A 16,152-nucleotide genomic window follows, 5' to 3' on the forward strand; every position below is an offset into this window, starting at 1 on the left:
GTGTTGCGGCAACAAGAGTTGAATGTGGCTCTGCAGGTAACGATGATTACTCGGCAGTGGTTCGTGTATTTACTGGCATTTACTGGCATATTTTGCTTATTTTCACTCCATTATGACATATGGTATCATATTTTGTGGTAACTCCACAAACCGAGAAAAAATTTTTTGAGTACAAAAGTGTATAATAAGAGTAATGTGTAGTGTAAATCCAAGACCATCATGTCGAAACCTATTCAAAGAATTGGGCATACTAACCACAGCTACTCAGTGTATTTATTCCTTCATGAAGTTTGTTGTAAATAATACATATCTTTTTCCAACTAACTGCTTAGTACACAGTATCAGTACTAGGAATAAGAACAATATACATAAAGATTTAAAATCACTTACTCTTGCCCAGAAAGGAGTCCAATTTTCAGCAACTCATACTTTCAATAAGTTATCACCAACAGTTAAGAGTTTAGTTTCAGACAAGGCACAATTTAAACATAATTTAAAAGAATTTTTGATGGCCAACTCCTTCTATTCCATCCATGAATTTTCTCAACAATTGCGGTAGACCATTTTAATGAAAATTTACTACACTTTTTATTTTTGATAATACTTGGTTGTAGCAGCCAAGTAACTACCTACTGTGGGAATGATGGATGTATGGAAAGCAGATGTAAGTCTTAAGTCTGTAAATAGTGGAAGTTTAATTTTAAATCTTGTACGTAACTTGACTGTTCTTAACTGTGGCTCATTGAAACGAATAATTTACTTAAATTTTTGACAATACTTGGTTGTAATAGCCAAGTAACTAGCTACTGTGTGACTGATGGATTTAATGAAAGCAGATGTAAGTATTAAACTTGTAAATATTAGAAGCTCAATTTTAATTCATGTACATAATTTTACTGTTTATTGACTGAGGATCGTTAAAATTAATGAAACTCAAGTTTTTCTAATTACATTTTGTAATGCATTTATCAGACATGTTCCACGCTCAGGAGGATCTCCTCTTTTGTGGGTCTATGAAATGAATAATTAATCTAATCCAATGTAATCTGATTTAAACAGTAGATACCCTACTCATTGTATTTCGTCAGCTTACTCATTAGTGCGTTGAACTTTTTGTGACGGAAGTAACAATTTCATGTATTTCTGTGAAACTGTACGCATTTGTTTCACGATCATCGGTTAATGATAATATAAGGGAAGTATAAAATTCAAGTAATACATATATTTATGTAGCAAAGCATGCGAACCCCCGCCTTTTTCCCTTTTTTTTCACTTTAAGGCGTTAGCTGCCATGGATGATGGAAAGTCTGTACACCCACGGGCTAACCCACGTCTTCCCATGACTCCGCGTGACTCCGCTTGGGTTAAAGGCGGCTGTGACAAAATCCTTCTAGAGAGAGTTATGTATAGAGGGCACTGGGTGTAGAGACTGAAAAGCTCTGAATGTCCGCGAAATTTAAGTTTTCAACTTGGTGAATTATTTAGGCGAAAGAATAAAGCAGCGAATATTAATAAGGAAGTGATAACCGCGTGATTCGTGTATTATGGCCGATAAATTGGGTCTGGAACCACAGCAAACATGAGAGAAATACAGATAATGCTTAATAATATTGAAACAACAGAAGGAGACAGTGTTGAAGACCTGAAATGTTTAGCTTTAGCTTTAGGTTCAGATCCAAAAATGAAAGAATATTTCTTTCATTTAGATGGTGGTGAACGAATTGCAAAATTTTTGAACAGCAGCGACTGGAATACTTTGAACCAGGTTTTAAGAGTCCTTGGAAATGCGGCCAATTCTCATGTAAATATGTATGAAATTGGTATTAGATCACTATTGACGAAGATACTCTGTCTTGTTGAACATTGGTATTACTAGTATTTTATGTCCATGCTCTTGTACGTTGCGAAAATCTGTATTTGCATTTTTATGCTGAAAACCACTTTTAAATATGATACAGAAATGTTTCGCTGTGTGCGTGTGCGTGCGTGTGTGTGTGTGTGTGTGTTTTTTTAAGTGATATATAGTTTTATCAGTCGACAGTCCTTTGTAAAATAGAATAGAATCTTTATTTGCCTTTCAATATGTTTTCCATACAATTGGTATTGTCAGTATGTTCAATACATTTTTTAAAAATTACAATAATTATTATTGTACATAATTGCGCCTGTGCAGGACAAGCAGATACGCATACTAAAGTAATATTGATAATACAACAATTATTCATTCACAATGTAATAATAATAACACTTCATAACAGTAAAATATACAATAGTATCAAGATATATTTATGGCACATCTTACGTATACATGTAAAAAGTCTTTGTTGGTACATTACTGTCACAAACATATAGGTATAATTCATATGGCAGTTTTTTGTTTCATGTAGCATATCTCATTTGTGTCACTGTTTAGAAACTCATCAAGTGAGTAATATGTCGTACATTTGAGCCACACTTCTATTGTTTGCTTAAAGTTATTCATCAGTAGTTCACTCACAGTTTTTGGAGTTTTGTTATAAAATTTCAAGCCAAGGTGTTTATGGCTCTTTTGTGTTAACGTCAGCCTTGAGTATGGCAGGTCTATGTTGCTATTATTTCGAGTATTATGAACATGCACTTCAGATCTTAAGTTAAAGTTCTTTACATTCTCTTTAGCATATATTAAACAATTATAAATGTATGTACCAGGTAGTGTCATTATCTTTAGTTATTTAAAATGATTTTTGCAACTTTGTCTTGGTGCTAGTCCTAAAATGCACCTGACTGCTTTCTTCTGCCACTTAAAGATGGTACTTGAACCCACTGAGTTACCCCAAAGAAGTACCCCGTATTGCAGTTGTGAATGGAAAAAAGCAAAGTATGTGGAGATTAGCAGATTTTTTACTGATAACGCGTCTTAGCTTGTGTAATAGAAAGAGAATTCGAGCAAGTTTGCCACATAGATAATTTGTGTGTCTGCCCCATGCAATTTTTTGATCTATATGTAAACCTAGTAACTTGACATTTTTTGTATTTTCTTCAGTTGGTTTCAGGGAGAAGTAAATTTCTTCAGTTTTCAATTTGTTTATTGATATAAGGTTGGCTCTGCACCAGTCACTGCTCATTTCAGTTACTACTTTGTTGTGTCCTTTGACATGTTGGAGATTTTGTCCATCTGTTATTAGTGTCCTATCATCAGCATACAGTACATTGTTGCATGGCATATAATTTGTGAAGTCATTGATGTAAACAATGAACAGGAAAGGGCCAAGCACTGAGCCTTGTGGAATTCCTTTCTTTAATTTCATGGGTGTTGACTTTTGATAGTTTGTTTTTACTAATTGTACTCTATTGCTTAAATGTGATCGAAAAAATTGTAATGATTTATCTACAATACCATAATGTTATAGTTTTTTTTATCATTATTTCATGTGTGACTGAGTCGAAGGCTTTTGTTAAATCTAACAGTGTACCATAAATGAGTTTCTTGTTTTCATATCCTTCATATATATCACTAAGGAGGCATTCAACTGCTTTGGTTGTCGATAGTTCAGATCGAAAGCCAAACTGGTTCTTACTCAATAATCAATAATTTATTACTTTCAAAATAGCCTAATTGTAAATTTGGATATGTATGCGGTTCTCTATTACTTTTAATATAATGGGAACTGTTGATATAGGTCTATAATTGTTTGGCATTTTTCTGTCACCTTTCTTATAGATTGGGAGTGTAACTCTTATTTTCAGACATTCAGGGAATACTCCTTCTTCAAGTATGTGATTCGTCAGATATGTTAGTGGCATTAACATTGCAGTGGCTATGTGTTTAACAGTACTGTTACTAAGCCCGTAATAGTCCTCTGTTTTTGAGTTTTTAAGTTTCTTTATAGATTTGGTAATGTGGCCGGAGGTGATTTTTGGCCAAGAGAATTTCTTGGTTGCTAGTCCTTGTTCTTTAAGAAGGGTTACAGCAGCTGAAATATTATCAGAATTATTTTTACCAAAAGAAGAAGAAGAAGAAGAAGGAAGATGAGAGCTGGCACAATTTGTAAAATACTCGTTAAGGATGTTGCAATCTATAGGCACTGTGGCTTCCTGTTTGCTCATATTGATTTCACTTTTTATTATATTCCAAGCTGCTTGACAGGCATTTTTTGAGCCTGCAATAGATTCATCATTTACTTTACAATTAGCTGATTTTATTTCATATTTTTACAACTTCTTAAGGGTCACATAGTGTTTCCTGGCTTCCTCATTTTATCACTATTATTTTTTTGCATAAGTAGCAGTGTCCACTTGTTAGAATGCTGAGGTTTTTTTCTGTTGTTAGGGGTTCATCTTTTTGTGATAAGTGGACAGTGACTATCTACCGCATTTTTAATGATATATAAAAACACAGAGAAAGATTCATCAAGACTTTTTATATTGTGTAGTGTATTTGGCCAATCTACCACCTTCAGTTCAAGTTTCAATTGTACAATATTGCTCTCTTTTAGTATTCTGAAAGTGACTAACTGTTTAGTTCTCTCTGGGTTCATACTGCCTATTCTGACCCATATCCCGTCATGAGCAGATAACTCTTAATTAATCACATCATGCTTTAGTTGATCCTGATTTACATTAATCACATCATGCTTTAGTTGATCCTGATTTACATTACTAATTACATTGTCAAGGCATGCTTCTAGTCTAGTAGGTTTTTCATTTATACAGTAGCAGTTTAGGGCCTTAGGCTGTTAACCATGTTTTTACATTTTTTTCTACTTCCCCTTATATCTATATTGAAGTCACCTGCAATAAAAATTTTGTGATTTTTGTGTTTATTGAATAATTTGATTAGTGAATTTAGTTTATCTATAGGAACTTCCTCATAAGAGGCTGGTGTACGGTACACAGAAGCAATGATAATTTTTTGGGTATGCAGTACTATGGCGGCTACTTCAAATACACCTTCAATGCAATGTTTGTGTAGGTCTATCACTGAATGCTGCAGATTTAAGTTTTCTTTGATGTAGATTGCCACTCCACCATGTGCAATATTTGTTCTACAGTATTTTGTGGCTAATATGTAGCCATAAGGTACACACAGATCTTATTTCTGAGTCATGCAACCAGTGCTCATTAATACACAGTATGCTATAGTTAATTTTGTCTGCCAAGTACTGTAACTCATTAACCTTATGTCTTAGGGGTTGTACATTAACATGAAATAACATTAAATAGTTTTTGTTACTGGGAGGAATACTTGTTGCTTTTTATGTTGCATTATCTTTACTGTCCCTTGCAAACTGTTGTGACTAAATCCAACTTGTGTTAAATTTGGTCACTACTGGGAGTTTCCCTGTACCATATCTTTGAACTGAAGCCTATAAACTGTTTTATTAGCAGAGCTTAATTTTTCTCTTACAATCCCAAGTATTTTTTTGCTTAGAAGTGACTTTCCTATGCCATTTAGATGCTGACCATGGCTTGTATGACAAGCTCTGTTACAGTGACAAGGTTTGCTAAGGGGCACAATTGTGGTGTGGCAACAGTCTGAAATATCGTTCATGTCAATCACTTTTGCATTTTTGAAATGTTTACATACTGAATCATAGAGGTTATTTGCTTTTTTAATTTCATTGTTCAGACATGATTGTTCTATTAGATCATAGCGGTGAGGTATTTTAGCCACTATTACATTGGTGTGTGTTAGTTTACCCAGTGACTCTTTCAGTGCTTTTGTTGCTGCAACTGTTTCATTGTGATACACATCATTTGCACCTCTTATCATTACTGCATAGTCCTTTGATGATAGACTCTTGCATTCTTCTTCAACACTGTCAACAACTTGGCTTAATCTTGCATTTGGTTTTACTAGTCCCAGAATTTTGAACCTTCCTGCTGCATCATCTGTTTTCAGTTTTATGGCTAACCCTCTTCCAAAACTGCCTGAGAAAACTTTCAGGTTATTATAGTGTTTATTTTTTCGTAGTACCTTTGTGTTCGTTTGATGAGATTGTTTTATTGCAGTTTTGTTTGGGGTATGTCTTCTTTGGACTGTCACTTGATGATCACTGTCATTGTTTACATGAGTTAGAGCTGAGTATCTATTCTCATGTTCAGGGGTTGTACAAAGATTAAGATAACTATTCACTTTTGTGTTGTTTGTTACCTTACGAGGTGGTCGAGGCATAATCCACCCTGTGCTGCTTTTCTGAAAATGTGTTTGCCCTGTGGACTGGGACGGTGGTTAGTTATTTAGCATGTCCATTGTTGTTGTAAATTCTCTATGGTAAACTTCCTGTTGGCTTATAGCATTAGATCTTGTCCTACATTCCTCACATTTCCAGTTTGTCAACAATTTCATGTCTTTTGTAAGGGATGGATCAACTTTTCCACATCTAAAGCGAAATAGTAGACAGCATTCGTTGCACTTCACACCACTTTTCACATCAATGAGACGACATTTCATCACTTGAAACTTGGGTGCTAGGATCTAGTCTTTTATCAGTGCGAGTTGTACTACGATTTTCTGTTATCATATACGAAAGTTCATCACATTTGTATTTTAATGTATGTATTTCTTCTATTAACGCCATAATAATTTCGTTTTTACAGTCCTTTTTAAGTTTACTATTCAATTAATTTTGATAACATTTTGCACATAACAATATTTTCCATTTTGAAGTCGCATTTGCACATTGAAAATGAAATATTGTTTTACATTTCACACATCTTTTTCCTTTGTGAGCTCGCTTTTCACAGTAGCAATAACCGGAATCGAGAAATACGTTCATATCACTGTTGTAGGATGTGGTTGCTATGCGGGCAATGTCTTTATAGCGTTTTTCTATGTCCTTAGTCTTTATTTTGGTTGTTTTTCCGGCAATATGACACACCAAGCACATATTATTACGGTAAACACTGAAATAATTATATAGATGTGATCTTAATTCAACACTCAGAAGTTAATATATATTGCTAGCATTTATTAACTTACGTGCCATGTCTCGTTTCTCGAGGCTTTATATATTTCTTACAACATGGCTGGAAGATAATGTATTTGCCATGTATCTCACCATTGCTGTACACTCCTTTAAAACCTGTATCAGAACCTTGATACCTTGCATCTCCATTATATTCTGTATGCCTCCCATTGTGCCAACTGTGTCATCATCCCTGACTTGTCTGTGGAAGACAGAGGCTTTGTGTGTGTAATGGATTTGTAGATGTACTCAAATAATGCAGTTAGAATTCTCATCTCATATGTTTATAATGAGACCTATCATTGTGTTTAATTTTGTTCATGTGTCCTTTTTCTGTAGTTTGCAAATTGTGTATTTATTTTCTGCACTTGTATACCTGTTCACCAAAAAATAACTCCAAAACAAAAGATTGAGTGCACATAGAAATAGCATGTTACTATGGGACACTTAGTCTGTAACACAGGAGCTGAAGATGTGTTGGTGACATCATACAGGCTTAGCTTCACTATGCCTTACGTGCTTCAGTTCTTACCACATAGTGTTAAAACCTTTTTCTGTACTTACTCAGTCAGTTGACATCTTGGCTAGTTACTAATACAAGATAATGGATGTACCACTACCCACCCCACCACAGAAATAAAATTCTTTTCAAACCTAAATCAAATCCTGCCCTGTCATAGACAGGACAAGCTTTGAAGAAAGGTGGAACTTGTCATATATAGGCTACTGATAAGCAGCAAGTGTACCCAGAATCACTAGTGAAATCTCAAAATTTTTTTCAAGATTTACCATGAAACTGACATGAGGTGCCCCCTCCCCTCCCCCTTCTGCTTAGATTCAGATTGTGCTGTTGTACATAACCCCCACGTTTGCTATGTGGTAATTAGCAACAATCTGCCTTTGTCTGCTATGTGCCCAGTAAATGTATGTCGATTATTAGTACTTACAATCATTTATCGTTTTTATAATATCTGTCTGTTACCACTTATAACCAGGATCTTTTAAAAATTCATACAGTAAATTATCATCCCTTGTATTTTCTTGGAAAAGACTGTTCCTCATTAGTCTGCCTCCTGTAAGTGGATCCTTTTCCTGTTTGCCCACCTTTTCTACCAAGTTCACTTTCAGTACCTTTAGCTCTCTCTGAAATTTAACAGTTCTCTTTCTTTCACAGCCAGTTTTTCACAATTCAACAATCTGTGATCCACACCATCACCCCATCCTCTGTTTCCCTTTTTTCTTTTTATATCTACCTCTTCCTTTACAAGTGATGAGCTGTACTACTACATCTTCTTCTCTTTCTTGTGCCTTTGTCTCACATTGGCAGAGGGTTGTCACAGTTATTAACAAACTTGGTGTGGTTAATTTACGGGGTGGCCAGATGTTGTACCTGTCGTCAGCCCATTACTTTGCCCCCCCTTCCCACCCACCCCCAAGATGGAATAAGTGCACCCCATCTGTCTGCATGTAATGTGAGTCACGTAAAAGTGAATGACAGTTTTCGAAATGTTTGCGAATGACCCAACTGTAGCAGGACTTGAATACCAGCACAGTATTCGCCTAGTGGGATGTAGAAAATTGCTAAAACCTACATACAGGCTGGCCAGCAAGCTGACCCTCGTTGTCAATCCGTCTGGTGGATTCAAACCTGGCCATTGTAGCTCCCCATCCTGGAAGCAGCACTTTAACATGCATGGCTATCCAGGCAGGTAGCTGTGCTCCTATAATATCGTTTACAGTATCACCAGAAATCTGATGACTTTTAAATGCTTAATGAAGTAAAATGACCCCCACCTTCCACACCCCTCCCCAGCCCTGGTCCTTTGATCCCGTTTGTGCATTCTGCATAAAGCAATGTCTCACAGTCAGAAGATACACTTTTTTCCCACTTAAATCATAAATTTCCTTAGCCAAGAACTGTTTATCGTGGGCTAGTATGTGTAGAACTATTTAATGTGCTTGTAGTTTACATACAGAAATTTTCCACACGTTTCATATGTGTCTTTATTTTTTTCTTATAACCTATTCACAAATGACCTTGGAGGTTGGTCTTTTCGGCACATTAACTTTTTATAAATAATAATCTTGTATGTGAGAATTTTTATTCGATATTTTTTTCTTTTTTTTTCAGGTTGGAAATCAGGTTGTGCTAACAAATAGAAAGATCTTCAGAAGGATTTACACAATTCTCAGTAACATACAACATGAAAACCTTCAAACATTGATTTATGCTGTGAACTTGATTTCTTCCCTAATAAATGGAAATGCGTATGGTCAAACTTTAGCTCGAGAGACAGGTTGTCTTTCTTATATGAATAAGAAATTCCATGAAGTGGCAATGGCATTGTCAAACTGCTGCAAGGTAACACCATATATATGAAAGTTTCCTAGTTTATTGAGGATTCTACTAAATTTTGACAGAACTGCTAGGTGTCAGTAACTTCCTTTGGCAATTTTCTGGCCACGTGCAGGTGTATAGGAGTAGTGATGAAGACACAAAGTGTTAGGTCAAATAAGAAGTTACTGCACCAGTGTTACTCACAGTAGGTCGTAAAGGCACACTTTTTTTGATTGTACAGATCACCTAATGTTCACAAAGAAGGCATGTCTTCAGGACCTGAGTGATGGTGCAGCCACCTATCATTTGGTGATTAACTAAATGTCTTCACCCAGGCGTATTGTAGACTAGTGTCTGCTTCACCTATGAAATTTTGCTGATTTCACCAACAGACTTATTGGTCAGTTTAGATCTTGTCTGCTTTTTACAAAAATACTTTTGATGGACTTCCTACATATCATTGACAACAGGTTTGGTGATGACATAGCAGTGGTGTTACAGTATACACTCTCCTTGACATTTTTTATCAATGAATATTTTGAACAATCTCACTGTGTAGTTTATGAGACCCAACAGAGTCCCTTGTCCCCCCCCCCTCCCACCCCCCCCCCCAACCCCCTATCTGATTGGATTGATACAATTTGTCGCAAATTCCTCTCTTGTCCAACCTCTTCATCTCAGGTAGCACTTGCACCCAACATCCTCAATTATTTACTGGATGTGTTCCATTGTCTGTCTTCCCTAAAGTTTTTGCCCTGTACAACTACCTCTAGCATCATGGGTGTTTTCTACCCAAAATGGCACAAAAATTAAACAGACTGGAAAAAGTAACATGTTGCATTTCATGTTGAAATGCAGTTTTACTAACATATTTCAAGAAGAATTGAAAGATCAATTGAAATTTCATCTAATGGAAGATCTGGTAAAACCTCATGGATGACTCAGTAGTACCTAACGAACCAGGAAGAGAAGCAATAGCCATATTCCGCTAGACTACTGGACATGACTGATTAGCCACCCACCTGTCATCTCAAGTATGTTTTCTGTTTCACAAGATTGGTTCAACTGTGAACAAAGAACATTTATAAGTGTACAAAATCAAGTGATTGCAATTCCGATTACTAAACAACATTGTACTGGGAAGCAAGAAGGTGAGTGATAAGTCGGATACAAGAACAGTAAAACAATAACAACAGTAATAATATAGTAATAAAAATTGATGTGATAGTACACATTTTAAAATAACTGCTAATTGTAGTACACATTTTAAAATAACTGCTAATTGCTCCACCAGACTCAGTTTGACATTACTGCTGTTGGTCCATTTATTAATCTGATAAGTCAACCTGGGATTGTTGTTTTTGTTGTTGTGTTGTCTTCTCCTAGTCAGCATTTTCCCAATTTTCGTTCTCTCCCCGCAGTTGATGATTGTGATGCTGCCTGCCAATTTTCTTCTCTGCATATTTAAAAAGCTGATCCATGGTGTCATCTGATCCATACACTGAGCCCTATTGAATTTTTTCCTATTGCATTTCTGCTACCAGACTTCTTTTTTAAAACATTTATTTGTGTCAGTTCCTCAAATGGTGTTTAAGTTTGCTAATTCGTTTATTTAAACAATGGAAACTCCAGGATGGAGTATCAGTAGTATAAGGGAAAGATAGACTGCTACTTACTGTAAAGTTAATGTGATAAGTTGCAGACAGGTACAACAAAAAGACATTTACACACACACACACACACACACACACACACACACACACACACTGTCATTCATTCATTCATGCAAGCAAGAATACCTCACACTCTTGTGACAGCCATTTCCAGCAGCTCAGACCAGATTGCAACTATCACGTAGAGTGGAAGTAGCATCCCTTCTCCCATCCAGCCCCCACCCCATCCCACAACAATCTAACACCCTCCCTCACCCACTCCCACACCATCTCCACCACAATGGACTCCAGCTCCGTCTCTCTGTACCAAGTCAGAAAAGCATGTAATCCCTCGTCAATGGTCCAACCACAAAAATTTCTCCCTATGGGTCCCACCCCAACAGCCTGTACCACTGTTTCTGTTGACTAAGCAGTATAGCATACAGCTCACACTTACAGTTTTTGTTCAATAGTTACGTTTTTTAACAAACAGATCAGGTTTTAAATAAGTGTTGCACTCTATCTCATGTCTGGAAAGTGAAATATAATCCAATTTTCTATCCACACTTAATGACACTGAATGTAATTCGTATACCATATTAATTTGAGATTCTGGATTGCTTCAGTGAAACAGTGCATTGTTACACATCACATAATGGTCTACAAGTTTTGTGGAAAGAGCTTGTTGCATCTGTTGTTTCACACCATACCCCTCCAGAACTGCATCTTACAGTTTTGACATTTTCTCACACATATCAAGACAATATTTCTTATGGGTTGCATTTTACGTTAAAAGAACTTTTTGTTATATCTTCTAATCCTTTAGGAAGGCTGGACAGAGCATCTTCTACCATATTATTCTCTCCTTTACATGATTTATTCCAAAATCTTATTCTTTCAGGAGTAGTGACCACCTCAACAACATAACTTGCAAAAGTTTGCAATTCACTAACAAGCTTGGAGTCTGATGATTACAATTTCCTTTCATATGGTTTCCTGCTAGTTAATAATGAAATTTCTGAAAAGCCCAAACTACTTACAATCATCATTGTGAAAGGAGGGGTGGGATCCAGAGATGGCGATCATTGTGTGTGAGGTGTGCTTACTTGTATAAATGAATGAATGAATGTATGTGTGTTTCCTTTCCCAATGGAGGCTGTGGCTGAAAGCAATTGTGTAAGTGTCTTTTTGTTGTGCCCGTGTGTAATTTAACTTGTCATCTTTACAGTAAATAGCAATCTGTCTTTTCCTTTACTTCTGCCAGTACCTCGTCTCCTACCTTCCAAACTCTACGGAAGTTCTCCTGCGAACCTTGCAGAACTGGCACTCCTGAAAGAAAGGATATTGCGGAGACATGGCTTAGCCACAGCCTGGGGGATGTTTCCAGAATGAGATTTTCACTCTGCAGCGGAGTGTGCGCTGATATGAAACTTCCTGGCAGATTAAAACTGTGTGCCCGACCGAGACTCGAACTCGGGACCTTTGCCTTTCGCGGGCAAGTGCTCTACCAACTGAGCTACCGAAGCACGACTCACGCTCGGTACTCACAGCTTTACTTCTGCCAGTACCTCGTCTCCTACCTTCCAAACTTTACAGAAGTTCTCCTGCGAACCTTGCAATTCTGCGTGAATCTGAAAATCATGGTAATGCATGCATAAATTTTTGAGATTTTTACATTTACCTGTCCCATCACTGAAGTATTTCGCAAAATGTATGTGAGGCAGCTTGTTTTTCACATATGCCCATGACAGTGCGAATGTGGGCATGAACTGCAATGGCATCATGAATTAAACAGTCACTAAAAATGCACAGGTTCATGACAGACACATCGCCTGATTCACCTCTATAGTAAATCGCAAATGGCTGGAGAGTTGCTCAACTGTTGTCCCAATGTGGTAATAATGTATGTGATGGTATTGGTGCTACCATTAAGTGCATGGCAACACGAACAGCTGCTAGCATGAGTTTCTTAGAAGTAGATACATTAGGGGTTGCGAAGCAACTCAAATCGCTTGATACGGGCAAGTCTTCAGGTCCAGATTGTATACCGATTAGGTTCCTTTCAGATTACGCTGATACAATAGCTCCCTACTTAGCAATCATATATAACCGCTCGCTCACCGATAGATCTGTATCTACAGATTAGAAAATTGCGCAAGTCGCACCAGTGTTTAAGAAGGGTAGTAGGAGTAATCCATCGAACTACAGACCTACATCATTGACGTTGGTTTGCAGTAGGGTTTTGGAGCATATACTGCATTCAGACATTATGAATCACCTCGGAAGGAACGATCTATTGATACGTACTCAGCATGGTTTCAGAAAACATCGTTCTTGTGCAACGCAGCTAGCTCTTTATTCGCACAAAGTAATGGCCGCTATCGACAGGGGATCTCAAGTTGATTCCGTATTTCTAGATTTCCGGAAAGCTTTTGACACCGTTCCTCACAAGCGACTTCTAATCAAGCTGCGGGCCTATGGGGTATCGTCTCAGTTGTGTGACTGGATTCGTGATTTCCTGTCAGGAATGTCACAGTTCTTAGTAATAGACGGCAAATCATTGAGTAAAAGTGAAGTGATATCAGGTGTTCCCCAGGGAAGTGTCCTGGGACCTCTGCTGTTCCTGATCTATATAAATGACCTGGGTGACAATCTGAGCAGTTCTCTTAGGTTGTTCGCAGATAATGCTGTAATTTACCGTCTAGTAAGGCCATTCGAAGACCAGTATCAGTTGCAAAGTGATTTAGAAAAGATTGCTGTATGGTGTGGCAGTTGGCAGTTGACGCTAAATAACGAAAAGTGTGAGGTGATCCACATGAGTTCCAAAAGAAATCCGTTGGAATTCGATTACTCGATAAATAGTACAATTCTCAAGGCTGTCAATTCAACTAAGTACCTGGGTGTTAAAATTACGAACAACTTCAGTTGGAAAGACCACATAGATAATATTGTGGGGAAGGCGAGCCAAAGGTTGCGTTTCATTGGCAGGACACTTAGAAGATGCAACAAGTCCACTAAAGAGACAGCTTACACTACACTCGTTCATCCTCTGTGGATTGTCGGAGGACATCGAAAGGGTGCAAAAAAGTGCAGCTCGTTTTGTATTATCACGTAACAGGGGAGGGAGTGTGGTAGATATATGCGAGTTGGGATGGAAGCCATTAAAGCAAAGACATTTTTGTCGCGGCGAGATCTATTTACGAAATTTCAGTCACCAACTTTCTTTTCCTAATGCGAAAATATTTTGTTGAGCCCAACCTACATAGGTAGGAATGATCATCAAAATAAAATAAGAGAAATCAGAGCTCGAACAGAAAGGTTTAGGTGTTCGTTTTTCCCGCGTGCTGTTTGGGAGTGGAATGGTAGAGAGATAGTATGATTGTGGTTCGATGAACCCTCTGCCACGCACTTAAATGTGAATTGCAGAGTAATCATGTAGATGTAGTCTGCAGCACCCTACAGGTCACATTCTAACACCTCTTCGATTGTTTACCTGGGTACAGAAAAATATCTCTGGCATACACCCATTCTATGTTTCGAAAGATGAGGTGAAATCAGTCAAAGAGTTGCTAAAAAGCAGACTAGAACACGTTAAAACTGTTGCAGGCACAAGGAGCCATCATCACTTCTCTCCAGCGGACTCTGACAATGTGCAGATGAGCAGACTGTCCGGTTATAACTATAGGTTCATGCACAACATGTGCCTTCACAGTGTGTCTGACTCAGGATTCAGAAGCATAAGCAGCAACATACAACCAGGTTGCTATGTTATTGCTTTTTATGATGACGAATGGTACTTAGAATGTGTTGCTGAGTGCTGTGAAGTAGAAGGTGATGTATTTGTGAACTTCATGGCACCAGCAGGACCAGCAAGATCATTTCATTGGCCACATTTGGCAGACAGGTGTTGGATTCCTTTTGAACATATTCTTATGACAGTTCCAGTTCCCACCACAGTGTCAGGAAGACAGTACAATTTGCCACTCAGTGCACAGAGTACAGTAGCTAAAGTGTGGGAGAACTTCTGTTTGAAGCACAATCGACTGGTTTTTAGCAGTTAAGGTGCAGTATATGTTAATGATAGGTTGTGTTAATCTGTCTATATGTTGTTGCTTAGTGATTAAACAGTTGTAGCAGAGGATAAGAAGAGGCAGAACAGTTTACGATACGTTTTTACAAAATTGTGTTGTGGAACAATGGCCACATCACCAAATACATCTGTCAACTTCCATTGTACACAAATGTCTTGCAATAACATGCTGAAATTTTGAGATATATATCATTATGATCTACTTACGCAGTGTGTGAAATTCGGCTTGGATACCACTTGCCCCTTTTGTGCTACCATACTTAGAAAATCCATGTTTTTCAGGTAATTTTTCAAATATTTGTATTTTCGTGTACATGTAACTCTGTTTGTGTGACTGATATGGGCAAGATGAATTCTGTGTGTGTTTTGGCCACATTAAGCTTACCACAAAAAAATTTATACCCTTTTTGAGTGAATTACATTTGGCATAGAGGGCACCTACAATATGTACCTTTTAATGTGTTACATTTTTTAATCACATTTTGGAATTTTTTGTTTTCCCTCAGAAACATGTTGTTGGTGTTTTGATTCATAGAGTGTGTTCCATAAGTGGATGTTACTGGGTTGTAAAAATTTCACTGGACTGTGCGGAATAGTTCCAAAGTTATTAAGACCTGAAGTTGGGTCTGAAGATAGATTGCCAGATGCGGGTTGCAATTTCCGGGTCACGCCACCTTCTTTCACAAGCCATAATTCTGGAACTAATTGGCCGGGAACTTAAAATTTTGTACATTAGTGTTCCACACTTGGTAAAAATGGAAATGCCGTGTGGCTAGGGCCTCCCGTCGGGTAGACCGTTCGCCTGGTGCAAGTCTTTTGAGTTGACGCCACTTCGGCGACTTGCGTGTCGATGGGGATGAAATGATGATGAAAGACACACAACACCCAGTCATCACGAGGCAGAGAAAATCCCTGGCCCCGCCGGGAATCGAACCCGGGACCCCGTGCGCGAGAAGCGAGAACGCTACCCCAAGACCACGAGCTGCGGACTCCACACTTGGTAGCATTGGTGTGCTTATCCATTTTGTTTGAAAATGCAGCTAATTTTGCCAATAAACACTGGAGAAATTTTTTACAAGGTTACAGAATGAGCCACTTACCTCAAAATACCATGAGGAGGCTAAT

General features: G+C 37.7%; 1 protein-coding gene across 1 annotated transcript in view; it reads left to right on the forward strand.

Moving 5' to 3' along the window:
• Positions 1-1,421: 1,421 nt before the first annotated feature.
• LOC124619656 overlaps positions 1,422-16,152 on the forward strand; it is a 103,316-nt gene continuing 88,585 nt past the window's right edge. Inside the window, exons 1-2 of the mRNA XM_047146188.1 lie at positions 1,422-1,801; positions 9,079-9,309. Coding sequence (XP_047002144.1) covers positions 1,580-1,801; positions 9,079-9,309 — 453 coding nt within the window. The 5' untranslated portion in view covers positions 1,422-1,579. The remainder of the gene's footprint in view (positions 1,802-9,078; positions 9,310-16,152) is intronic.

This window comes from Schistocerca americana, chromosome 6, assembly GCF_021461395.2.
Source record: "Schistocerca americana isolate TAMUIC-IGC-003095 chromosome 6, iqSchAmer2.1, whole genome shotgun sequence".
Classification (NCBI taxonomy): Eukaryota; Metazoa; Arthropoda; class Insecta; order Orthoptera; family Acrididae; genus Schistocerca; species Schistocerca americana.